General features: G+C 39.9%; 1 protein-coding gene across 2 annotated transcripts; it reads right to left on the bottom strand.

Annotated features, from left to right (window-relative positions):
- Positions 1 to 26976, bottom strand: TRUB1 (TruB pseudouridine synthase family member 1). 2 transcript variants are annotated; one of them, XM_064431402.1, is made up of 8 exons: positions 26662 to 26976; positions 24935 to 25027; positions 21633 to 21688; positions 8659 to 8740; positions 4369 to 4441; positions 3068 to 3213; positions 1920 to 1976; positions 1 to 536 (listed from the first exon to the last, which is right to left on the bottom strand). In XM_064431402.1, exons 1-8 carry the CDS (start codon positions 26801 to 26803, stop codon positions 322 to 324), a joined length of 864 nt encoding a protein of 287 aa, XP_064287472.1. In that variant the 5' UTR covers positions 26804 to 26976; the 3' UTR covers positions 1 to 321. The 2 variants fall into 2 exon arrangements, with proteins under 2 accessions (XP_064287472.1, XP_064287473.1); XM_064431403.1 differs by having other exon boundaries at positions 3074 to 3213; positions 26662 to 26970.

The following is a 26976-nucleotide window of genomic DNA, read 5'->3' as shown; positions in this document are numbered from 1 at the left end:
TTTATCAGACATTATTTTACATAATTTTTTATTGATGAATTTTCAACAGCAGCCATCTTGCACCCTGGAAGTTCTTTAAAAGTCTATAAAAATTTGGCATCAGTTACAGCGTGCAAGAAGGAAAAGAAACAATCAAGAAACACTTAGCACTGAATATTTTCAGCGCACATTCTAACCCCAGGAAACAAAAGAACCATTCCTCTTGTGCTGCAGTTTGTCACCTTCCCAGCAGAGACTTGTAGATTTACACAGGAGGCGAGACAATCCCAATGCAATCTTAAAACATCTCAATCATCCAGTCTTTTTCCTTGATCCAACTTATCACTTATCCTCACAGATCACAGCAGTTTCACCTGGATGCTCTGTCTTCAATTTTTTCCGAGCTGGCTCTCCCAGGAGCAGGGCTGTGCAGTGCTCCAAGGACTGAGCAATTTCATCAATTGTCCACTTGTCTTCGTGCAGGGCGTGCTCCTCCAGGGTGAACGGCCCCTGCTTGGTGCGCGTCAGCTCCTGCACCGAGGCACAGGTGGAGAGCTCTGCAGCAAAGGAGGAAAGAGGCATCGGACAAAGTACATGGATAAACTTTCTAAGTGTAACCATTTCCAGTTCACTTAAAATGTATTTTTGTATGTAGCCTTTTATATTATTCTGCTTTGTTTGACAAGGAAGGTCATGAAGATTTATCACTCGTTTGTATCTTCTTAAATCTGACCCAAGGATGTCCTTTGATTTCAATAATTGTCCAGTGTAGTAAAGAGTTCAGAATCTGACAGAAAGCTGTCAAGAATTTTCCCAGATTTAGATCAAAATGGAGAGTGAGGAAAAAATGTCATAAGATGTAACCAGAACATTGTGCATTCTCAAGTGACCGTGAACTACTTTCCTACACATTCTGAGGCCTTAGCACTTCTTGCCTTCAAGAGGTATTTTTATTATTATCCTGTGCTGCCTATCAGGATAACAGAAACCAAGATAAGGAAAAATAAAAAAAATATGTACAAATGCTCTCCTATGTTAAATAAATACTAGCAGGACATAATTACATATCAAGAAGCTACAAAGCATAACAGCAACAAGCACTGACTTATAAACACACAGGTACACTAAAATATTCTTTCCCATCCTTTCTGATGCAGGAAGGTTTTCATTTCATTTTCAATTTTTGAAAAGAAGCCAGACATGGACAGACTTTATCTTAGTTTTCATTAAAGAGCTAAACATAAGCCAGTATGCTCAGAAGGCAGTAACAGAAATTTGGACTTGCCTAAGCACAAATAACAACATTGAAATTCATAGGGTTATCCCACATTACTTACCTTCCTACAAATGTATCATTTAAAAAAAAAAAGAAAAGGTAGAAATGGATTATCTATTCTCCATCATGCAGTTTGATAGATACAGAGCACAAGACAAATAACCCTGTGGGAAAGCAAAACTATTCACTGTTCAGGCAGAGGAGAAAGAAAACACTCGAAAAATCATCACCAGTGTGGAAGTCTTTCCAGCAGATAGGGTTTATTATGTGCATGGTAATGTTGTGTGCAATCTGTTTTCAAAATGTGATGAATAATGTTTAAAAAGACAGTATCTTTCTTCTTCTCATCCTTAATCTGAGTTAGCTTTAACACATGAAAGAGAGAGGAAAAAACTCCCCCCCCCCACTTGCCTTGCATTATCTTGCTCAGTGCTATTGCTTGCTCCATTTTTATCAGCTGGCCCCCAAGGTCCCTGGCAATTATTTAGCCATCATTCCCCCATGCCCCTAAGGAAATTACCTGAGTATATAAAAACAAGTGATAGCACTACAGTTCTGCAAAATAACACACAGGTCTAGTTACTTGAGATATACAGAATGACAAATATTTTCCATAAACACACACTTGTTCCTTACATTTTCATGCGTTTTTTTCCATGCCTACCTTTGCCAATGTCATTGACCAGGCTCCTGACATAAAAGCCACCACCACATTCAACATCTGGAATGTTAAAAGAGACATGGTAAATTGCCAGTGCCACGTGAAATCTACTTTACATAGAAGCCATGCCCCCACATAAATGTAAAAATGCGCTACGCAAACAACCCAGTGATAAAATATTTATAGGATGCAACATCAATTATTCATCCTGGAACATATGTGAGGGTGAAATTGCTAAGCTAGACAGCAGGGAAAGCAAATAAAATGGCAACTGTACTAACTCACCAGAATTTAAGTACCTGCTATAGCATGTTAAGAAATGTTTCAGCCCTATTCATTTTAAGCATTTCAGGTTGATTCCATATTTCTAATGATGAAAGCAAGTTATTTCAAGTATAGCCTAAACTGACTGTCAGATACTGCAGACAGGCAGCTCCATTAAAATTTTAAAATTCAACTTTAATTTTCCCTGCTCTCTCAGCCCTTCCCTTCCCTCTCTGCCAGTGATCAGTGCCTGTCACCCAACCATAAAGTAAGGGCTGAAGTCACACAGCACTGAGTTCTGTCAGTCATACCTGCTCCTCATAAAACATCTGCTCTATCACAGGACTGGGGATCAACTGGGCAGACAGATCAATGCAAGGCATCATCTTGACCTTACAGTAGCATTAAACATTTACAAGTCTTTTCTGGTTTATTTATTAATATGTTTCTTAATGTACTATCCAAGTTTCTTGATGAATGACAGAAGGAAGGATAAGATCCTGCCTCCTCAACAAGAAAGGAGTCTGACAATAACTGAAACTGATCCTGGAAGAGATGCCAGCAGGTCTGGGAATCTGTGTGAAAGAATGGCAAAGTGAAGTAAGCAGACCTGAGAGAGGAACGAGCTGGAGGTTGCAAAACCATGGACAGATGCAAATAATCCCCTGACCAGTCTCTCAGAATTTTGCCTCACTGAGAGATTAGATATAATCAGCTTAACTTAAAACCAAAATACGGTGCTCTTAATACAAAGTGAAAGTCTGCACATGGGCTCACACCAAAATAAGTAGCTGAGTGAAATGAAACCCATTTGACTCTCTTAGTCCCATTCTGTGTAAATAAACATTAACAAGCTGGGAGCATTGCTCTATGTAATAATCTTTGACCTTTACCCAGCGTGAACAGTGGTGGCTGGAACTGCTGGAGAGAAAGGCTGTACACTCTCACTGGCCGAGCAGGCTTTGCTTCTACTGCTTTCCCTCTCTTCATCAGAGTTGAAAGCCTTTCTCCATCCTTCTTCAAAGCAGAATAGCTGATCAGACAGAGCATGAAAACATGTGTCACAGGGTTGTAATAGAACAGGCTTCCCATTCTCCAGATCCTGGTAATATTGTACTAGGGTAGCACACATTTTACAACTCTCCAAGTACTCACAAAAACCCACAAAAAACAGCAAGTGCTGCTGAAATCTCTTGGACACAGAATCATCCCATTTACCAGTAGCTACATAAACCAGAAAACAAGAGATGGCCTTGTATTTCTCTCTTGCTGTACGGATTTAAAAGCATTTTATCACTCACTTTGCAGTTTATGAAATAAAAGGGTTTCTATAAGGGTTACAACACTTTCAGCTGCCTCTAACATCCCATGTCTCAGCAGTCAGCAGGGCATCCTCTGTCTCAGTGTTATGTTGAGCTGAGCACTGGGAGCCACTCAGGCAACTCCTGTAATTCTACATTGCACCCATCCTTGCCCACACCAGGGTCTTTCCTGAACAGCAGCTGCCACGTTCTAGGATGTTTAGGGAACCACTACAGAACCACAGAGACTGATTTCACTGATTATGTGGAACTTTATCCAAAGCTCCAATTTTGGTCACAACAGAAAGATGACCACAGAAAAATCCAAAAGGATCTCGCTGACAATATTAGAGGGCAATTTGAAACAGGTCACATGAAGCAGAATACGTGGAGCATTAGTGACCTTACAGGAACGCTGGAACCACAGTAAGTGACACATGGCAAATGCAAAGGAAATCAGGCTAGCTTAAACCACCATAAAAGCCATCTGTCACAAGCTAAGTCATGCACACTGCCAGCTACTGTGGCTCACCTGACCAGAAGAAATTTGCTAAACTACAGAAGCTCAATCATCATTCAGTCATTCATACTCGTAAGTTTTTTGAAAACTAATTCGAAGTCATTTAAGGCACTTCCACAGAGATGTCAGTCAGATTGGAAGACAGAAGATGAGCCCTGCAAAGCTGTTTCAGACTTTTGCTACTTTACATTTACCCAAAACACCCACAGACTCCAGATCACCATTTGCAAATGTTAAACTCCTGACTGCCTGGCCTCCATCCTCTTGTCAACATGTGTCGTAATACTTCTGAGAGAGCTGACTTCTGCTGGCAAGTCCAGACAGCCGAACACAACTGTCAAGAGTGAGTGAATAGCATGGAACTTACAGTGGGGGAACTTGCATAATGTCCCCTGTGAACTTTTGAAGAACATTTTCAAGATCTCCTTTCGTTACTTGGTCTGTGGAAAGAAAACAATCAGTATGTTAGTATTGATTATTCACATGGCACTAATGGCATCAATCACATTCTGCAAGCAGACACAAATAAGAGTTCCCCCCATTCAGAATTTAGATGGAGTGAAAAACACCAAAGAAAAGAGATAAAAACCAGATTGTAGGCAGGAATGTGAATTACCACAAAAGGAGTGGAATAAACTGTCCAAGGTGATCAGGACAATCTGGATACTTTCAGAAGGGCAGAAATCCTCCTTAATGTTTTCTTTTCTAATTCCCCTCTCTTGAGGCTGCAAACTCATCTTTCTTGGAAACTACATAAAAGCTACAACATTTGGAATATTCTTATTTTTTAAAAAAACACCAAAAAGAATAAAATGCTCATCTAACCCTGGGAACTTCTCTCAAAGAGAACCTAACTGCAGGGAAAAATACAACAGATCATTAGAGAACAAAACCACTGGTGCAGAAAAAGACTTTATCTGAAACAACACATCAAAATTTCCCTGTCAAACAACTAACCTGCAAATGTACTCTGGGGTATAGTTATATATTAAGTAAGGTAATTTTACTAACAAAATTCTGTAAAAGAAAAACAGCTGGTTTAGGCAATGTACTTTCTTTTAATAGTACACATAGACATCTGTCCCGCTTTTATTGGAAGACTATAACCTAAGTAGCTGATTGCACTGGTCTTCTGAAGCTCTATTCAACAGAAATTACATTCATCCCTAATTTTTTTAGAGAGTGCAAACATAAGATCTGTAATCACATGCACTTCAGTGCATTTCTACTGTCTGGTGTTTGACTAGCCCTGCTTCTCATAAGTAATATTAAATTAGTGTCATCCCTGCTAAGTCAACAACATTCTGGAACATAAACCAACCAAATTTATTTATCAAGCCTTCACTGTATTTTGAAACAGACATTTACTTGCAAGCCTCAAAAGCCAGATGTACTTCATGCTGTAAGTAAAAAAGATGAGATTTCTTTTCACAGCAGCTCTGGGATGATCCTGTGGTTCCTCACTTCTATAAAGCACTCTGCAGTCTCAAGAGCAGATGCTGTCCCTAGGCCCAAGCAGCTGTCCCAAGATGTGTTATTAACAGCAAGGTTGCAAAGCACAAGGCACAAAGAGAGACCAAGTTACATCAGAATACAGGCTAGGAACAACAAAATCAATTGTACAGTAACTCTGAACCTTCTGAAGAGTTTCCTGAATGGTTATTTCAATCTCGGTTCTATTTAGCAACATATCACAATAAAACTACATGGTGAAAGTCAGCACAACCCAGCCCCATGACAGTGATCCTGTCAGCCTTCTTGTGAACTCCAGGCTGCTTCAGGTTAAAATTCAGTATTTCAGATGTAAGCACAAGTGCCCCTTGGAGTTCTCCTTCCAATCTTCACTCCATGAACTGCATTTGATCTCATATTCCTTTGACTAAGAGTTACATGTGGCCTCTGAGGAAGTCACTCATGATACAGGCAAGCTCTGTCTCAGGAGAAAAAAAAAATCCCCATGTGAAGAATGATGCATTAACAAACAAGAGTTGTGTCATGTGTTATCAAAGTAAATATTTACATATGATGCATTTGCTAAGATCTGATGTGCTTTTGAGCACCGGTGACTATTGACTGATTTTCCTGCTATAGAGGAAGGAAAATAAAGTTACCAAACCAAAAAAAAAAGTGCCATTTGTGCCACAACCTCAAAAAGCCTTCACCAAAGGGTGATTCTGCCCTGTGCATGTTAACAAACTACTCCAAAAGAGAACATTAAGAATTATCTGTGATAGAGTACCAGAAGTTTAGCAAATGACCTCAATTCAGTCTGACCCAGCACAAATTATTTGAAAACAGACAAGCAGAATCCTGAAAGGACTACACTTTCCAAAAGATTCAGGTAGCTCTATTAAACATATATTTCAGCATAATCACCAGAGACCTGAGAAAAGCCTCATTAATTTTGTTCTCCATGTCTGGATATAGCCTGTAGGCAGCTGGGAGGAAGTGGCTTTCAGAACGTACATTCCTGTACACAGTTACAAATATTAAAAAAGGGCTACTAACATTAATGTGCTCAAAAAGCATCAGAGGAATACTAAATGCTACTTGCTTCCACAGTGAGCATCTGACAGCCTGGCAGCAGTATGAAACCATACCCTAATTTCCCATGAAAATGCAAACTTGTGGTAAGAAACAAAAAGCTATGAGAAGCTCAGGAGGGGTTAAAAGCAAGGAGCTCTCTTCAGTACATCCTGACATTGTGACTGACTGTACAGTTTGCTTCCCAAGTTGCTGTCTAGGGACACTTTGAGGACTAAAAGGTAACACTTCCTTACAGTTAATATAGCTGGCAACTTTCTGCAGGCACTTTGCTCTTATGTTCCAATGAAGTCACTCAAGAAGAGTTTTATACATTTTACAAACTGGTTCAGTGCCCTTTCTCTGCACTAAGGCCCAATCCTGGATGATGTTGGCACTGCAGGATTTATATTCCCTTGCTCTGCTTCTCCAAGGATCCTTGTAAGTGTCAAAAGAAAACTGAAATTCAACTCAAACATTTGGTTTGCCTTTTCTTGTACCTATGAGGGTTCGAAATTAGGGATGGTGGGCCAAAGAGAGTATCCTTCAGAAAACCAAACTGTTTTGGAGAAGACACTGAAAAAGATGACAAATACAAAACATGTAGGTACCATGGAGAGCAAAAAAGGAGTATCCATCTTCTTCTCTTTCTGAAGAAATCACATCTGACTGATTTGCAGCAACATGGAAAGCAACTGAGACCAATGTCATGAGCATTTCCTTCAGCCATCACTGGAGGCAAAAGGAAACTGCACCCCAAACTGCACTGCCCAGCAGTGCCAATGCTGCTCTTCATCAGACCATGTGATGAACTGGATCCTGCAACTGACCTCAGTTTAAAATGACAAACAACTAAAAAAAAGGGGGTGTTTTTAAGCCAAATCAGTTCCTCAAGCACACAGCCTAAGAGAAAGGTGGTGCACAGAAAGCACACACCACAACAGAGGTGGTACAGAGGCGGGAACTGCTGTAACAGGAGCTGCCAGGGAGAGAAACACACACAAAAACAAGGCTCTAAATTCTGTTTGCAGTTAACAACACAAAACGAAAACAGCAAAACTAGTGTTTCAAAAACTAGATTTTTATACAGATAAATACCAAGAAAGTGAATCATCACTTCATTCAAGCAGCATGAGGTATTGGCAACTCTACCACCATGTGGATGCTCAGGCCTCCAGAAGCTGAGAGACTCAGAGCTTGATCCTGAAGCATAAATAAACGATCCAACATCTCTGAATAACACTACCTAGTAGTAATTAACACTATTTAGAATGTGGACAAGAAACTCATGCTTGCCTGCCTCATGAGAAAAGGAAAACTGCAAAAGAAAAGAGATTGGAAGTGAGAAATGAAATCCAGGCTTTTCATCACACCATTACAAAAGATTATTTACTTCATGTACCTGTTACCAGGTATAAAGAATGTCAGACGTGTAGGGTTGCTAAGCAACAGGTTACCTATTATTTTTTAATTTTTTTTCCCCAAGGTTGTGAAAGAACTAATAACAAATATACTTACTGTGTTACTACACTGTTTCTAAGATGCCCAGCAAAACCACAGTCAGGATGAGTTCTGAAGCTTTATATCCTTGCCCTGTGCTCTGTCAGTCAGAAAATTTCATTTATTAAAGATGTAAGCAAGACCAAGAACTGGAAGATAGCCATATGTAGAAGGTAGTTTATGCCATCCTCATTAAATGTTAAGCAGCCTGTAGGTGAAGTGGTGTCCTAGAGGGAAGATCCAAGTACTTTATTCCTCCACTGGCCTTAAAGGGTTTTACTAAAAGAGGACTCCTGGGACTACACTCTGAGAGAGGAAAATGTTACTGGACACAGCACGTCATTTGTCAGCCTGTCAAAGATTTAAAATGACACAGTCCTGCCCAATTCTATTTCCTCCCTGCTAATCTAATGCCTGGTTTGTTTTTTTCCAGCAGAAATGAACACTTGCGTTGGACATAATTGCATGAAGCTGGTTTGAATTATATGAGCACTGAAGTTGAAGATGAAATAATCTTAGTTTAATTTCACATTTAAACTTAATTCAGAGTCCCAAACATCTCTTCCGCTTTCCTATGATAGAAACCACTTATGTCTTCAAATGACATTGAGTGTATAGATACATTTATGCTTACCATAAGGTTTTTCTTCAGTTACTTTTCCTGTAGCATCTAATGTATCAGTGGCCTTGCCCAGCATTCCAATGGCAGTGTACTTCTGGGAAGGAATAAGAGAGATTACTGAGTCAAGTCTTCAAGGTTGTTTCTTAGGTTTCTTTTTCCTTTTTCTTATTTTTTTTAAAGATAAAACTGCAACCACCCATTAATTCAAATCAGAACAGGAAGAATACTGTCTAAGTGGTAAAGCCAGCAACCCTGGGTAAGCAAAAGTCAAGATAAAAATACATGAAATCAAACAAAAATTAAATCCTGTATTACATGTGCCTGTGATTTCAGTTTTAGAAACCCAAGGAAGAAGCAACATGGAATCTAATTTTTACTATAAATACATCAATACCATGAAGAAAATAATAGGGGAGTAACATCAAAGTCTCTGTGAGGTGTCATATGTCATGGTTGAAGCAAAGTACAGAGGAGTACCTTTCACAGACAATTTTTCTGTTCCTTTGCACATTAAAAAAAAAAAAAAAAGACACAAAGACCTTCACTTGTGAAATCAAAACACCCACTGCCAAGACAAAGCATTACAATGGTTCTGCCATGAAATACAGAACTGATGCTGCAGTTTTGAATTCCTGAGATCCGGTAAGGACCCTGTGACCAGCACAAGGAGTTCAAGGTCATTGAATAACATTTCTACTCATTGTGAGTTCTCTGAATATTTGTTTCAGGGTTTTTCAGGGTTCTTCTCTAAAAAATTCTTCAGTTTATATGCCTGTAATTTGCAAGAAGGAATCAACTTGACCCCAGGACAGCAGCTCTTGTCCTTACATTTCACCTGATGCCCTCCTTTTCCACATTTTCACCCTAAGAACTGCCAAGCTCTGAGCATACAGCACAACCTGCTGAAGCTGACAGCGGCTTCCCCTGCACCAGCTGCTCCATGACTTGTCACAAGGCTGTCAACACACCAAGGCTCACTCTGAAACATGACCTGAGTCAAGTTTAGGGATACCATCAAGTATTACACCAATGGTTTGACCCATTGCCTATCCCATTCCTATGGTAAGTCCACAGGCCTTCAAATAAAGCCTGGAAGAGAAAAATCGAAGTGCTCCTCTATTTCCCAGTAAGGTTCTAGTGAAATTACTCCCAGCTGAACTAATACAAATCTGAGGATGTATCTTCTAGAAGCTGGCTGACCAAATTCTACTGGAACACATCCAAACAGACATAAGCACTAACATTTTACTGTGAGATGCAATGCATCCTGCTTCATGTACTTGCAAAGTACAAACAAGCTCAAGTAATAGCAGTGTAGGCATATAAATCACACCCACACCACTGGACTAGTAAGACATGCCTTGATTTTGTTCCATGTGACAACCTGCCACTTCAATGGATTTCTTCAAGCAACTGCTGCAAAATGGAAACAGCAGAAATAGTCAGACAAAAGGCAGCAGAGTGCAGACTTTAACATAAAAATAACTGTATTCTTTGATTACTTCATGTGCTGGGTTGAGCTGGGAATACAGAGAATTTTCTTTATAATAGCTGGGATGAGACTATGCTTTGGATTTATGCTGAAAACAGTGTTGATAACATAGATGTTTCCATTACACTTATTAAACTGCCTTTATCACAACCCATGAGTTTCACCTTTTTTCTGATTCTGTCCCCATCCCACTCCAAGGAGTGAGCAAACAGCTGTGTGGTGTTTTAGCTGCCTGCCAGGTTTAATCACAACACCACATTAGGGCTACATTTTCCCTAAATATTGCAGATGTCTGATAACTCTGCAAAATTAGGTATTTTAAAATAAAATTCTTCAAGTTTACACACTTCTGGAATGCATGAAAAAAGAAACTAAAGAAAGAATGGATGAACGCTGCTCCACAACAAATATTTAAATAAACTTTAAGGTACATTATCTTTTACTACTATATTAGCTGTTAGGACCATAAAATTGACTGCTTTCTGAGACATTTAATGATCTGGTTCTGAACATTTAATTGTACTGCCAGAAATACACTATTCAGCACCTAACCTAGAGGTTAATAAAAACACGTGACCAGATCATCATTGTCCTAAGCATGATGAATGATCTTAGCTGTTCAGTAAAATTCTAAATCTGAAAATTTAAAAACTCACACTGTCTTCTGATGTTTCCAAATCAAAATACTCATACTACTTCAGCTTAAATTACTTCTTTTCCTTTAATTCTGGTTTTGGTTATCTTGCTTTAGGCTATCTGTTACAATAACATGTTGTATTTGATCTGCCAGCAATAGAGAGATAATGTCTCATCTGTTAATATGTAAACACGAATGGCATGAACAAGACAATCCAAATCTCAATATTTCCCCTTTAATTTCTGCAAAAAGAGCAAAAGGGTTTACAGTTTTTAAAAAGAACGTCCTTAAATATTAGTCACAAATCCCTATTCCTTACAGAAGCCTTTAAAGAGTCACAAAATACTCAAGCCAGCAATGCAATAATCTGAAAAGAAGGCTGTAACAGGGTAGGAAATTAAGAATTACAGCTGGTTTATGATCCATCTCTGAAGTGCCCTTGGCTATCTACAATTATATATCATAATTCTTACTTGCCACTGGATAAGGTTTATTTCTTCCCCTTTGGTAGGGTGCAGAACCTGGAGATTTAGAAGATAATACAAGAGTCCAGAATTATTTGTGTCAAAATTCAGCATTAACACTCTTTAGACTCACTCATGCTGCCCTCAGAAGCACCCAATGGATCTGAGTCATTTAATAAGTGTTCAGTGACCTTTTCTCACCTGTGTTGGCAATCATTTATTTCTTCCAGTTTTATGAAATACATCTAGGGGCATTCTCCCTGTACTCTCAAATTACAAATCACTGCAGGAACACAGACAGAAACTGCTCACAACACTCTGCCTTCAACCCACTCAACCCAAAACAAAAAAAGCAAGGTAGTAGGTGTTGCAGGCAGTGGCAAAGCCTGACAAGTGCAGACTGAGACAGAAAGCACCCCTATACTGCAGCTCCTCAGGTAATATCCTGCCTGTCAACAGCCCCTACATCCTTGACCTCTACTCAAGAGACCAGGACCAAAATCATTTAAAGATTAAAGCAGCATCTCAGCTTCCCTATGGACTGCACAACACGCAAGTGCAGCACATTAAAAGCTGAATCCAGCGTTCCCAGTCACGACTTACAAGTGCTGCAGCATCATGCATTAATTCCAACACAGAACACTGGGCTGGTCCCAAAGCACAGCCTCACAACTGTACAACAGCACCCTGAGGACAAACAGACCTTTCCAAAACTATCCTGCAGCAGGGAATGGCTGTGTCTCTCAGCCAATCAGAAAAACACTTTATTGAAAGAAAAGAAAACCATTATAGCAAGTGAAACAAAAGGCAGCAAAGTGACCAGAAGCCCTTGAGTATAAGCAGCTCCACCATTCACAGCAGTGAGAAGAAAGCCTTAAGGAGATACTTTACAGTGACAATCCACTGCATTCTGTCAATGATAATGCACAAACTCTGTCACACTGACTGGGGGATGTGCTGCATGCAACCCCAACAAGACCAGACACAGTGAAATGCTTGGATGGTCGTGCATGTGCACCATACCCACGACCAGAAAGAAATACACCATAAAAAGCCAGTACTGGATAAAAAAATAGAACTACAGCAATCTATAAGAAACAAATTACAAATGTCTAATAAATCTCACAGGTCTTGGGAAGAGGAATTTTGTTTTAGTGTCACAACCACAGGGCACAGTCAACATTCTCACAAATAACAAACCATATGTTTACCATAATATTTTTAGTAAGAGAGTAGCTATAATTTGGCTTTTTTATTTTCATACCCAGTTTCAGAAAAGTGCTTAGACTAGCACAGAAAGAGAAAGAATATCCATAAAAAGAGAGAGAATAAAGGCAAGACTTTATCAGCATGCATATTTAACTGGGAAAAGGGGAAGAGAAGGAGAAGGAGGAAGAATCCCCTCCCATTTCAGGGGCTGCAGAGCCAGCAGAGCTTTCAGCTGCACAACCCCACCCGGGGGGGCTCCAGGAGGCTGAAGGCCCTGGGCTGACTGCCAGGCATGTCTGCCCCACTTATCAGTGCAAACGCCAGACAGACCATGCAACAGAACTTCTCAGTTTTAACTGTTGAGACATCAAGGTTTTATTTGGAAAGAAGCCAGAGACTTGAAATCTTAAATTATAACATGTTTTAAAAGCTTTTTCATACATGGAGAAGCAACACTTCAGAAGAGCTAGACAGAACCACAAGTAATTACTAAACAAGGTCACCAGTAGCTGTCAGGAAGATTTTAAGATGGCTCCCACTACAAGAATTTCCCAGGCAAGCAAGCCCTCTGGAAGAGGCAGTTCATAAGAGTTCATCCAAGGATGACCCATTTTCTAATCACAGCAGCAACTGAACACAGAAGTGTAAAAGGAAAATAAATAAATTAAGGCTACAATCCCCTGTGGAAGACTGAAAGCTGGGAAACAGAAGTCATATTCAAGAGAAACAGAAATGCAATTTATGTAAACTGATGTCTGCATGTTATTAACAAGTTTGAACATAAACAAACATAAAACAAGTGCTCTAGAGAACCTGATGGAAATCAGGGGAGCACACAGCAGGCAAGCACTGATCAGAATTAGTGCTTCTGTGCCAAAACCATTTGCTCTGCACTTACAGATTTGTACATTTAGGCCACTGAGATAGTGAAGAGGCCTTAAACTCTCAGTTTTATAATGACATTCAGTTTGTGTTCAATGATTTCTAAAGCACAAATAAACAGTTTTGGATTTAATATTTACAGAACTTATTTTGCTGTTTGTATAACATTAGCAGCTACCAGTGGTTTCCAGTATGCTAATCATCCACCAAAATGGAGAAGTGCATGAGGTAGACAAATAAGCTGGAAAAAACCCCAAGGGTTGCCATAGTTTCAATTATTTTCCAAAACAAAGCACTCTCACTAAGCAGATTCCAATATATTAAAAGCACAGAGCCCTAATCTCTTAAAAGCAGGTTGCACAGAGGGCAAAATAAAGACTGCAGGATGAGGGAAGAGTTTCATGTTTTAAAAATTCAAAATTATCAAACACCAAACATGACCTTTTGATATACATAAACATTTACAACTTCTCTAACATTCATTTTTTACTCCTAAAAGAAAAAGCTGACTTTGTGCTAAGCCTGCACTAAATTGCATTTAGTGCTGGATGCTGTAATTGCACTGTCACTGCTGAAGAACTATCTGATCTTCAGTTTGTGGACTAACAGGATTTTTTGATCTCTTATGTCAGCTTATTTTAAAGAGTTCTAACATTATGGGATGGCCAGATTTTTCATGAGAAGGAAGGACCAGAACCCCCTCTAACACGGGGAACCCAACAGAAGAAACTTTGCCTGCAGCTCAGAGAAGCTTTAAGGTGTTAGCTAAAAACTGTATCAAATTTAAATTTAGGAGTCAAAAGCAGTGCAGGAAGGGGGCAGGTGGGAGAACAGTGCCAACATTCACAGTGCATCACCTGAGATAGCACCAGACCACACATCACCTACAAACACAGTGCAGGCTCACAACATGCAAGAGGGGAGGCAGGTTAATGTGCAAAGGTGGCTGTTTGAAACCCACACTTTCTCTATGCAAACCTTTCTGGCAACTGCTCTCTGTGGAAATCTCCCTCACTCATCAAAATGTCTCAGGCTGGCTCTTAAATGTCATCCTCAGCTCTAGTACCCATATCACAGATAAAACAAAATAAAGAAAGATGACCTCCAAATTCTACCTGGGAAACAGAGTTTTAAAGAAATACATAACTCTCTGTCCAGAAATAGAAGACAGTCCTTCCAGAAGCGTAAGACTTCATAGCTACGTACAAAATCACAGATAAAACTGAATGCATGAAAGTCTCTGCCTGAATTCAAAAGCATTGTTAAGGCCAAGATGCAGCAAATTCTAAAAGGCACAGCTAAGAGCATCTCCAAATTACTGGAAATGAACACTAGGTAAAACAGTGTAGAATGGCTAATCTAAATTGGTTACCATTGTTTTTATTTTCTGATATTTTTATAAAGAATGAGAAAATAGCCTTGCCATGCTGCAGTCATGATTTTATTAATGAATCCAAGCAAGAACTGCACATATGCACAACTATAGCAAGGTCAAGATGGAAGAAAGCACCACTGACCTTGTGAATGGAAGAACAGGAAAATCACACCAGAATATGCTCTTAAAATATTCAGCATTTGGGGAGGAAAGAGCAGCACAATAGGTGCAGTCTCCTCAAGATTTTCAACAGTTTAAAAAAGAGTGTGAATATTAATAGAGCATGAAGCTGAGCTATTAATAGATTAGGCCTCTGGGGTGGGCATAAAAGAGACTTGAGCACTACACAGCATGTTCAGCCAACTTACTAACAGTATTACTGCAGTACATGATGTATTTATACTATTCAACAGCTTCTTCTTCTTCTACAACTTTGTTTTAGAGATATTGGGCAGGGCAAAAAAGATATTAAAATCAGCCTCTTCTATGATCTGTTACCAAAGAAAGCAGGTTAAAAAAATGTGCCATATGTTTTTCAGTAATGGGTAACTGAAGATGTTTGACAGTGTGTAAAGCCATTTCATCCCTCTAACATTTTAGCCCTTCCCAATTCCTGCATCCCCCACTGTGCAGGCTTAGCATTCTCTCAATGCAACTTGTTTTGTACAGACACCACTTCAAGTTTTGCTAACACCTTCTACGCATTCTCAAAACACATCAAAACCGACTTCATGCATTTTCCCTGCCTTCCTTTTTGTAAGCATTTTCCTTTTGACAAAATAAGGAAGACAATCACATTGTCTTCAATGTGATTTCAAAAACTGACACTGATCTAATATATGGAGGCATTTGGGGAACAAGATATTCATTGTCAATAAGGTAAAACAACACAGGACAGAAACCAGTGCCAAGTTTGCATACACAGCAATGGGTCTCTGAATCAATCTCCTCTGCTCTAGAGAGCTCATGGAGTTATAGTACAAAGTTCTGGTTCTGCAAAAATCTTCTCAGGTGCCAGTAGTGGTTAAAAAAAACCACTAAACTATTACAACAATTCCTAGATGTAGCTGTTAAAGGCTACAGACAAGTTTTATGAATACAGATCTTTGCACTGAGTTGTACGAACATATGAGGAAGTATTCATTGAATGTTTGCACAATAAGATAACAAATACCACAGAACAGAAATGTCAAGAGTTCTCTGTCCTATACCTATATTTCAGGAATGTAATATACTTCTTCTAAATGGTAACTAAATGGGAGAAATTAAGCAACCAGTATGTGCCAGGAAGAATTCACCTACAAGGGCTGAAACACATCCATCTGCCCATGGGTCAACATCTCTCATAAAACAATAACTCCATCTCCAATCTGCCAGTCCTGCTCCTCAAGGAAAACCCATAAAACATCTTTCAAAACAAGCCTGGGTACTAAAATTCATAACTCCACTGGGTTCACAAAAACCTATGGACTCTAATAGAGATATTGGATTTCAGGCACATTATGAGGTTATCTCACATTAACCCCTCCATGTGCCACAACCTATCATCTACCAGGCTCTCTCCTTCCCCTAGGAGATAAAAGCTTTATCATCTTCTTCCCTCCTCTACCTCCCTGGTAAGGAAACAATCATTTCTTTGGGATTGAGCAAAGGCAAAGTAGTGACATTTTGTGGAGCTACAATCCATTTTCTTTAAATGAGCAAGTCACATTCTGCACTTTATTTGTTACCCCTCCCATCTCACTACAAAAAGAAATTCTGTCAGACCCTTGGTTATTCTGGATGAGGTACCATGAACAAAGAGGTGTGAGAAGGTAAATCTGTGGCATAAACCACAGAGTGAAAAATGAGAAGGTGCTGCAGATGAAAAATTTCTGAGGGAAAAGGCTAAAGAGCAAACAAACCACTTTTACTTGGATTCCTCAAAGACAAATACTACAATTTGAATGCAAAAGCAGATGAACACAAGCAAGGTGGGATCTGAAGAATCCAATCTAGCAGTAAGTCCTCCTTGCCTTATGCCTGGGAGGTTGGCTGATCCATTGTGAACAAATCCTTGCTGCCCAATTCAAGAAATAAAACTGTTTTCTTAATATATTTTATAAAAGCAGGTGATAAAATGTAGCCTACCTTTGTGAAGCAGACTTGGGATATTACCTATATAACTGCTTGCCCACACACCTACTTTTTATTCCCATGCTATTCCACTAAGCTTTAAACAAATCTGAAATATGCTTAGTTTTAAAATCTATGGCTTCTATTTTAGATCTGAGAGAGGGCTTGCATATTCAAACACCTAATTTTATGTACCATAACAATTAGTCTAATAAAATTATTATTACTACCCAAAAATCCTACACTTCCAAGACAATGTTAAAAATACCAGAATCTGAAAAAGAAAACAGAACACATCCCTATACACTGTATGAGTAAGTGGGTTTGGTTTCACCAACTCCAAAAGAAATCACAGAGCTCAGCTGGTGATACTCTAGAGAAATTCTAGAGAAATATTCTAAAGAGCACACACCACCAAGAGGATCCTTTGAAAGCAAAGTCAACTCAATTTTCTTGCACTTGCAACTCAAAAATGAACTGGAGCACAAACACTGAAATACACTAAAAAGAAAAAGCAACAAACCAGCACAGTGAGGCTATTTAAAATGAAAATTAGAATTTCAAAAGAAATAGCACTTACACCATCATGGTGTGCATGTCAATGTGCAAACACACAAATGTTGGCAGAAGAATAGAGGTCTCAGAGATGCCGAGTTCTTATGAGCCTCCTGAAAACAGACAGACAGAGGAAATAAATCTATTGCAGCTTCTACTAAGAAAGGTCCAGAGGGAGCCCCACTGAATTACTGGATACCAAAAAGTCCACATGGGGCTTTGGTGTCTAACGAGCTGTAAACAAACGAAGTCACAAGCAAAGGCTTCATTAGTTTTGCTCCTTGTAGAACCACTGGATGTGCTTTCTAATGCGTTAATTCATTGAACTCACTGCCAAAGGATGCAAGCAAAAGACTTAATTAAATAAAAAAAAAAGAAAGAATTCACGGACAAAGCTTAACGTGTGAGAAGTTATGGGATAATAAGTAAAAACTCTATTTTAGCACAGTAAGGTAATCACAAGAGTTAAAGAAATAACATTGTTTATGGACACTTTGTTCTGCAGGATCTGATGCCACCCCTCCAGAGAAAAAACTTTGCAATACACAGGCTCTAATCCCAGAATCACACTGCAAAAAGTAATTTACATATCTCAGAAGTTGTGCTAGGTGATTTGAACCAATTCCTGCACAGACAAGTCCTCTCTCACACTATACAAGTGTGACTGGCAAGATTTAAAACCTAATCACTGATCTAGCACTCATTTTCTATCCAGGATTCATAAGAACACAAATTTTAACTATTATGCAAAATGAAAGTTGTCACACATCAGGTCACAGATGTATCTTCATTCTGCCTATAATCTCTTCTTCCTTTTCTAGGTTTTGAGAACACTTGAACTTTGGGTTTTACTCTACCCAGAAGTTTGGGGGGTTTTTTTGATAGCTTCATTCTGGAGAAGCCACAACTTTTGAGATTAAATTTTCTGTTTTAATCAGTCATTGCCCAAGCTTGTGCCACTACCACAAAGTACTCAGGGAACTTCCTTCACACTGAGCACTTGGGGAGGTATTTTCTATGTGGACCGTGACAAGAAGCTGCATCCCCAGATCAAACAAATAACACCCCAAGCTTTCCACTCATGGAGAGGCAGGGCTTGCAAGGACAGCCTGATGGATGGTGGAGTTCTTCATTCACGCTCGTATGACTAAAATTCTCTTAGGCTGAACCCAGGTGCTATGTCACTGAAAAATAAGCAAATTAAGCACAGAACTGAAGCCTGAAAGTCTCAGTTATCCATAAAGGCTCTGTATTTTGGGAGATGTCTCCTCCCCATGGAAAGTATTAGATTAATGAAGAATTTCATTGCTTAGTGCTTCTCATTTTTTGTTCTCTGATTAGCACATGATTATTTGCCTCATTGCTTCTATGTAACAGCACATTCTCGTAGATGAGATGTTTTAAATGGGACTGCCACTTTGGAAACTGATCTACCATTTTCTAAACCATTTCCTCCCAGAAAAACCACACCTGTGCATTGTGTTTGAGACAGACAAGTCATACCTAAGACTGAATTGTTCAGAAACAATTTATGATAATAAATATTGGTCCACACTCAACATGTTAATTTTACTGGTGAAGCAGGAAATTTTTTTCATTCCACTCTATTTTGCCAACACGGTAAAAAAAACAAATCTTTAAAAATCCTGAAGTGCAAAAAGTCCAAACAAGACCAAGTGCAAGTCCCAGAACAACAAGAAAAAGTGATTCTCCTATGGAACATGTATTAAATGTTCAGTATTTAGATTCCAGATCCAAGAGCATTCAGCTTCTCCCTCACTTGGAACATTTAAAACAACAAAAAACAAACAAACAAAAGCTAAGCCAGCTTGTACATATTTTTATTTCTGGACAAATATTAAGAATTTGATGAGAAATCTGGAACACTAAGCAGGTATTGCCCTTGGCTGTACATTTCTGTTTGTCTTAATTCCTAAGGAGGTCAAACCAATGAACTCAGTTTACACATCAAGAGTAAAACTCTTTGCAGAACATGTGTGAGTTGCACACCAAGGGATAACACTCAGAACTGCCACACAGAGTCAGGAAAGTTTCACACAATGTTTGGGAAAAAGTCAAGAGCCAGTCCAATTCCTGGCAGAGTCACCATATGGAGTTTACTGCAGTACCATACATTTTGGCCACTCCACACAGCTCTGCTGCCAACAATGATACACTGAACTGTTTCTTTACAAGATGCATTCCTAGAAGCAAACAGTAAATCCTGGCCAGAGAGGGTCAGACAGCTCCTCTGAATCTTTGTAATAACAAAAGGAACAAAAGAAAAACACCACATTTCAACAAACACTTTAGCATCCAAAATAGTGGAAAAAATTAAAGAATAGTATAAATTCCAAGCACATGGCGTGGAATACAAAAAGATAGTCAAATCTACTTAGTCATGAATGTGTCTCTTGATACATTATGAGTTATCAGTGTGGTCAAAAAACTCCACAGACATCTGTGAGACATCCTTCAACCTCCTTAAGCCTCACACACTATTGCATGCCTAATTTATTGAAGTACAAATAGAAAATAGGAAGGCAAAGACAGGAAAGGCTCCAAATAAATGCTGCATATTCCATATCTGGCACGGATGTCAGGTACCTCACACAGGAACAGCTGCAGTGGAAGAGCTGCTGAGCTCTGAGAAGATGCCAAGTGCCCAGAGTCCACAGCCCTACAGGGCCAGGGATGGATCTGCCTGGGGTGGCTCACCAGGCTGCCCCCACAGCACATTGTCCCCTCCCTTGCCCCTCAGGAGCAGCTCTAAGTCCCTGGGAGCCATCTGGGAACAAGGTCTGGCTGGACAACCCTGTTTTTGGCTACAGGACTTCACAGTGAAGTTGTCAAGGAACCTGAGCATACCCTCTTCTGCCAAAAAGCCTGCAAGTACTTTATCCATCACAGCTGTTTCCACTGTGAACCTCAGCTTAAGAGCTAATTCAATTGCTTTACATGTTTTTAAATCAACAGATTACACATTTAGCTGTGATGACTTAATTTCGCTGAAGTAAATCTGTGACTTCTTTTAAGTTTAAAGTTCTTTCAAAGGAGGTGTCAGTGGTAACTGTTTACATTTCCACTGTAAGTCCAGCTGTTTACTGCACATTTCAAAACACAGATGCCTCTGAAATGCACTCATGTAAACCAAATGCAAATTACAGCCAGTGCAGAGACTGGCACTGCCTACCCTGAGTTTTGGATCACACTCTACAGCTATGTCCTTTCATCCTGGGTTGTTTTCTTTTCTGTCAAATTATTTCCCCTCTGAGTTGAACTGAAGACTGTCAACCAAATTCTACCTTTAAGCTACAGGTTCAGCAGCTGTAAAAGATCCTAAGTGTTCAGAGAATGGGAAAAATGGTGAACATAATGTATTATTGACTTTTCCTGCATTTAAGATGAAATTTGGAAGGTTTAATTGATCCGTACATCTGTCAATCTTATCTAAACTTCTCTTGTAAAAATAATGGCTAAACCCACAAGGTTTGACTTGTGAGGAAGAAATCAACACTGGGACATTACTCTTGGGAGTACTTGCACTTTTTGTGTATGGAACACCTATGGTCTGGGGGGTCACCAAAGTAAAATTAACACAGTAAAATTAATCAAAACCAGCAGTGAACAAAATTTCTGTTTGTCAAGGCTCTGGTCTGGATTCTCTCATGCAGCCACAGGGCTTTTGCTACCTTTGGCCTCTCACATGTCTGTTGTTGGGTTTGTAGAGCACTCCTCTACAGCACCAGCAATGCAATCCAAAATACTCTAAATTCCACAACGGGCCTCTTAAGGCCTCATGGTATTTAAGAAGACAGAAAAGAAACAAAGACCATCTGTTACTTCAAGCTCAATAACAATGAAGTTATCTACACATAAGGAAAATTACCAGAAATTGAACTGTCATCCACAACTACATCCCCAAAACATCAGTTTCAGCAGTGCCATCTTCATTAGTTTTTCTTTCTTTTTTTCAGTGCACTAAATAGTATAGAAATCTTCCTGTAAAATGGTAATTTGGTATTTATTAACACTTCTTAGAAAACTGAGACAAACATTTTTTTTAAATAACCAGTCTGGACATGAAAGTCTGACTAACACATTTGTGACTAACTGCAAAAAGGAGCTGAAGTATATATCTGAACTAAATATGCAGCATGGCTGACATATTTGCATGTTGGTTCAGCTCTTTACTGACAGAAAAAAAGAGAACTAGCAAACAAAACTCCCTATTACAAGTCATTTAGCATTCCTTACCTTGGAACCTGCCAACATAGTCCCCAGCATTTTTGTTCCTTTTCCAATACCAACCACTGCAAAGAGAGAAGAAGAAATGCCACTTCAAAACAGCCCTGCAGTTCCCTTTTTCAACACCATTCAATACCAAATATTATGCTAGTCAGAAACTCAGCCTTTCATGCTCTGTTAGCATATGAAGAGAGTCAACACTTTTGAGAAAGCATCTCTGATGTTCAAACAACATGGAACTACTGAAAGGAAAAAGCCTAAAGCAAAAGATAAATAACCTTCATCTACTGTTACAATACTTTAATTCAACTGCTACATTTATTTATCTTTTAATCACCAAAGAAATGGAGAGTGCAATTAACATTGCCTCTGGTTTGATGAAGGTTATGGCTCACCAATAATGAATGAACCCTTCATTGTAACCAAATAGTCCTTTTAAAGGTTGACAGTGGCCAAGAGTAATCCAGCCAAGACAGCACAACAGAATTGTTTATCAGACATGCAGGAAGAAAGTAAAATAATCAAAAGGCCCAACTGCCTCTTACTGTGCATGTACAGATTACTGTTATTTCAATCTTAACACCAGTATTCTAAAAAACAGCAATCAGTCAGCTTTTCATAAAAGAAAGAGACAGAAAAAGAGCTCTATTTTATATTTTACTTTAAAGCTTTTTACAAGATGCTTGCCTTTAAAATGCTTTCCTATTGATTTTTTTCCACCTACAGCAATCCAAAGAAAATTTTAGAAGGAAATTAGTTTTGTGTACAACTCATGGAATGTGTAACAGCTTATGGACTTTATTTTAATAAAACTAGAGGAGTGAAGGGAGCTTTCAGGAAATCAGCTTCAAGAGCCAGGACTGAAAACATCAAACTGAAAATCAACTTTGAAAAAAAAAATTTTTTTTTACTTGTGTTCTAATGCTTCTCAATTTTTGTGCTCTGAGACCCATTAGATTCCTCCTTGTTCTCCATTACTACTCCTCTCATTCCTGAGGGTTTTCAGTCACACATGTGCTTGTGCTTTCATGCATCTTCAGTTCAACCTGTTCCTGTTATTTGCCAGATAGGAAAGAGCTGCAAGAAGGCTGAGAAAAGGAGATAAGCACACAGATAAGACTTTATAACCAAGCACTTCTCTTGCAACATGATGACATAACTGAACATAACTTCAACAGCTGAGCTGAAATCTGCTGAAGAGTGTCAAGAGAATCAATGGAATAATTTTAAAGAAACACTGAATGCTTTTGTGAACAAGATACTAACAATTTTCTCCATTAATCATCAGCTTATGGAGAATGTGTTATTGAACAGTGACATAAAACTCTCTCACTTGAGAGACTACACAATGTAGAAAGATTTAACTGAATTTTAATTTTTTTTATACTTTTTCATGTTTTCTTCTACTGTGGAAGTATAATTTATTACTGCCATAGAAAAATAAGCCAAACAAAATTCCCATTAACACCAAGAAACAGCAAGCTGGAACCACAGCCCTAGAATAACACCAAAAGAAGATATTCACCAAGACCTAACCTTGCCTTTCTCTCACATGTCATAGATCACTGACCTCTACCTCCAAGGCTCTTCCTCATCTACATCTGCTGTCAGAAAGAGAAGAAATATAGAAGGATATTTTCTGATAAAGAGCACTGCTCAGTGATTGGCAGTACACCTGGCACACTAAGCAGGACTCTGAATCAGTTAATTCCCAGGAACAAAGTTACACATAGGCAGCACATAAAACCTGGGAGAAAGCAGTAAAGATCACAAAGGGTTTCAGAATATTTAATACTTCTCTCATGCTCCTATCCATGAGGAAGGAAAGGTTTCTGCTCCACCATTCCATCCTGAAAAGCAGCACACATATTCTGAGTAACTTGCTTCTCTTGTATCCTTCCCTCTCTCCTCATTTCTTACCTGAACACACAAGAAATCTGGGCACATTCCCTTTCCCACTCCTCTCCAGTTTTCTCCCTCCCAATGTAGCTACCATTGATTTTTTCCTGTATGTTTTGTATGGCAGTGGAATGAAAGATCCTGTGCCTTTTCTCAATCCATCCACAGCTAATTAAGGTGATGTGCTCCCCTATCTACACCAAGCACATCAAGCCCAAATACTTTTTGTCATGCCACAGAAGCAGGCTTTGGAGACTGCTGGGTATCAGAGCAGTTGGAAAAGCAATTAAAAAAGCACAAGTGATTTTGTTTTTCCCGTGGATCAATGCTGTTGACTTTGCACAGTGAGAAGCAGCACGCTCAAAGGGAACAAACACCTGTGTAAAAGGAAAACCTCTGCTTCAGGAATGCACACTGAATTCTCTAAGAGTACAGGAAATTCCAACCAAACCAGGCAGTGCTCCATTCTGACCTAAGAATGTCACATTCTGCCATGTTCACAAGTCACAATTACCATCTACAGACCTCAAACAACACTTGTAACAACCAACCTCCCCTTGAAGCTGAATTCTTCCTGAGAGAAGTCATTCATGAAAACTCAGAGCATTTACTTTCAGTGTTTACTCAGAGTTGCACCTGTTTATTTTCAACAGCAGAAATGTATTGCTGTTATTTCTCCATCCAAGGAGAGCTACAAGGTTATGATCTGAGCAAGCTGCAGTCTGCATGTTACTTATCAATAAAACTGCTGGTGACAAAGTATGATGTGGGAACAATCACACCCACAGCTGAGATTTTAATACCAGCAATTGACACATATTTTCTTTAACAAAAAAAAAAAAAATCAATACATGGATTGCTATTGAAATTAAAAGACAAAATATCTTTGAATACTCTTTTTTATGAAGCAAGACAGGACAAATACTTAAAACTTTTTCTGTGCTGAGCTGCAAGAAAAGCAGCAGCTGAATACATCTTTTTTTTTTTTTTTTTGGTAAGTATTAGCAGCCCTAAAAGCTCCCTCAAAATCCCAGAATAGCATTACTTTGAGACAAAATAATTCAACAGATTATGATGACTGTAAATCCCCAGCTTCAGTTAAAAAAGCCATTTCTCAGGTATTTTACAATTCATTACACAGGAGTTTGTATTTTCCCACATGTAATAACCGAGAAGTTATTTGAGGATTTGGAAGAGAGGAGAGAAGGCAGGAAGGAAGAACACAGCCTTCTGTTAAGAAACATGTTACATGCATGTAGTAGTGTATGCACAGGAAATTTAACCCAGACCATTCTTCCTTCCCCCAGAACCTGCCATGTGTATCCCAAATTGTTCCTCCACCCGACTTCATGCAGGCATGAAAATGTCTCCTGAAATCATATTTTGATTACTATAATTATGTTTTTCATTACCCAGAACTCCTGTGGCTGCACTGTCCAAAGTTCCTCCATGTCCAATTTTCAAAACCCGATTTCTTTTGTTCCCTTTTGTTTGCACACCAGCTTCTGCAAATAGAAATTAAAAGGAAGCATTATAAAATAACCTCAGAATGTAGGAAAAATAGCACACATTTCCAGACTGCTAAAGAAAATAAAAATCAAATATTTAATCTATTTATTAGCAGTATAGAAATTTCAGTACTGCTGAAGCCCAATGATTAATTTAGATTTACTCCTGCAAAGGTATTTGCAAGGTATTTTCACTTACATGCTAATGAAGTCTCACATACCATTACAAACAGATTTTTGGAAAGTACTGGTAGCAAGCCTGTGAAGTTTCATTAACAAAGCATGGAAGAACCAGCAGCAGAGTTCCCAAAACTTCTATTATACACCAATTTTATGCTACATAATCTGAGCCAACTCTTCACGTATTTACTGCCTTATATTGGGACATGTTTATTTGCATATTCACAGCCCTATGGCAACTTTGCAGTGGACTGAACTTATTCACTGCTGCTTTCAAGCTGTCAGTGTCCCAACCCAGCAAACTTCCTATACAGCTGATGACTCCAGGACTTTTGCAGAGTCCAATACCCCTTATTTATTGGTATTAAATACGACAAATGGTCTAAGCGCCTTTATCCATATCTATTATCTCTCCATTCAGGGAACGTGATTCTTCCACACAAAGTGTGTGCCTACATTACAATTCAGAACAGAGTAAATCAGGTAAGCACTCACTAGTCTGAAAGTATGTTCTCACTTCACCAGCAAGTGCCCAAAAGCCCAGACTAGATGACAAAGTCCCCATATCCATTATCAAAAGAATCTAGGCAATAGTCGCTCACACCTTTGCAATGATCTCACTTTGGTTTTTTTCTTAATATCTAACTGCTCAGACTGCTCAAAAGAGCAGTTTCTGCAGACTTTGTCCAGGACTTTCAAACTTTTGGAAACACTATGGTTCTCATTCCTTTGGTGACATTATTTTTTAATGGCAATAGGCAGCGGGACTGAGCAGAACATCCTGCCGTGCTGTGCTGCAGAGATGCTGCCGGCACCGGCTCTGGCAGACGGGCCCACGCTGTCCCTGGGACCTGCCCAGCCCTCCAAGCAGCCCGGGATCGCCTGCAGTCCCCGCAGGACCGGAGCTCCCTGCTGCGGCAGTCTCATCCCCACCCAGCCCCGGGGCTCCGTCCTGCTGCACCCTGCAGGTGCCGGCCGCAAGCGGCGTGTGGCGAATGCGGTGTCACAGCCCACCGTGCAGTGTGACCAACACCTTCTGCCTGGCACACTCTTTCCTCAAAGGCCTCCAATGACACAACTCCACCACCTCCCTGAGCCACCCACCCCAATGCCTAATCGCGCTTTCTGTGAATAAATTCCTCCTGACGTGCAACCTGAACCTCCCCTGGCGCAGAGAGCCAGGACGTACCAAGAAATTACTCCATTCTCCAAGGTGGGCCATGCCATGGTTATGAACTACTACCAAAACAAACAAAAAACCCACAAAGAGACAATAAACCCCACTTTCTCCGCTTTTCTGAGCGCTGAGCAGAGGGTGAAGTGGTTTGCCGGGAGTTGCAGCTCCCGCACCTCAAGGACCGCACACACCCGGCCCCATCCCACAGCCGCGCCGGGCAGGGCACGCCTGGCCCGACCTCTCCGGAGGTGGCGGCCCGGCCGCCGCCGCTCACCTGCCAGCAGCCTCTCCTTGAGCAGGTTGAGCACGGCGGCCGAGGTGGGTCCCTTGGGCTTGCGGACGGCGAAGAGCCCGCTGAGCGAGAAGAGCTTGTCGGCCGCGCGGCCCAGCGCGGAGCCGCCCGCCTCCCCCGCCATGCTGCCGGGGCCGCCGGGAGCCGCGGCCGCGCGGGCGGGACGCGAGGGAGGAGCCGTGAGGGAGAGCTTTAAGGTCGCTTAGAGAGTCGCCGGCGAGGGCATCGGCGGATGTTTAATGTGAAAGCGAAAGTAAATTCGTTGCTAAAATCCATCAGTCTAAAATCTAAACCAAA

This window comes from Passer domesticus, chromosome 8 (assembly GCF_036417665.1).
Source record: "Passer domesticus isolate bPasDom1 chromosome 8, bPasDom1.hap1, whole genome shotgun sequence".
NCBI classification, from domain to species: Eukaryota; Metazoa; Chordata; class Aves; order Passeriformes; family Passeridae; genus Passer; species Passer domesticus.
This window is presented reverse-complemented; position numbering and strand designations above follow the sequence as displayed.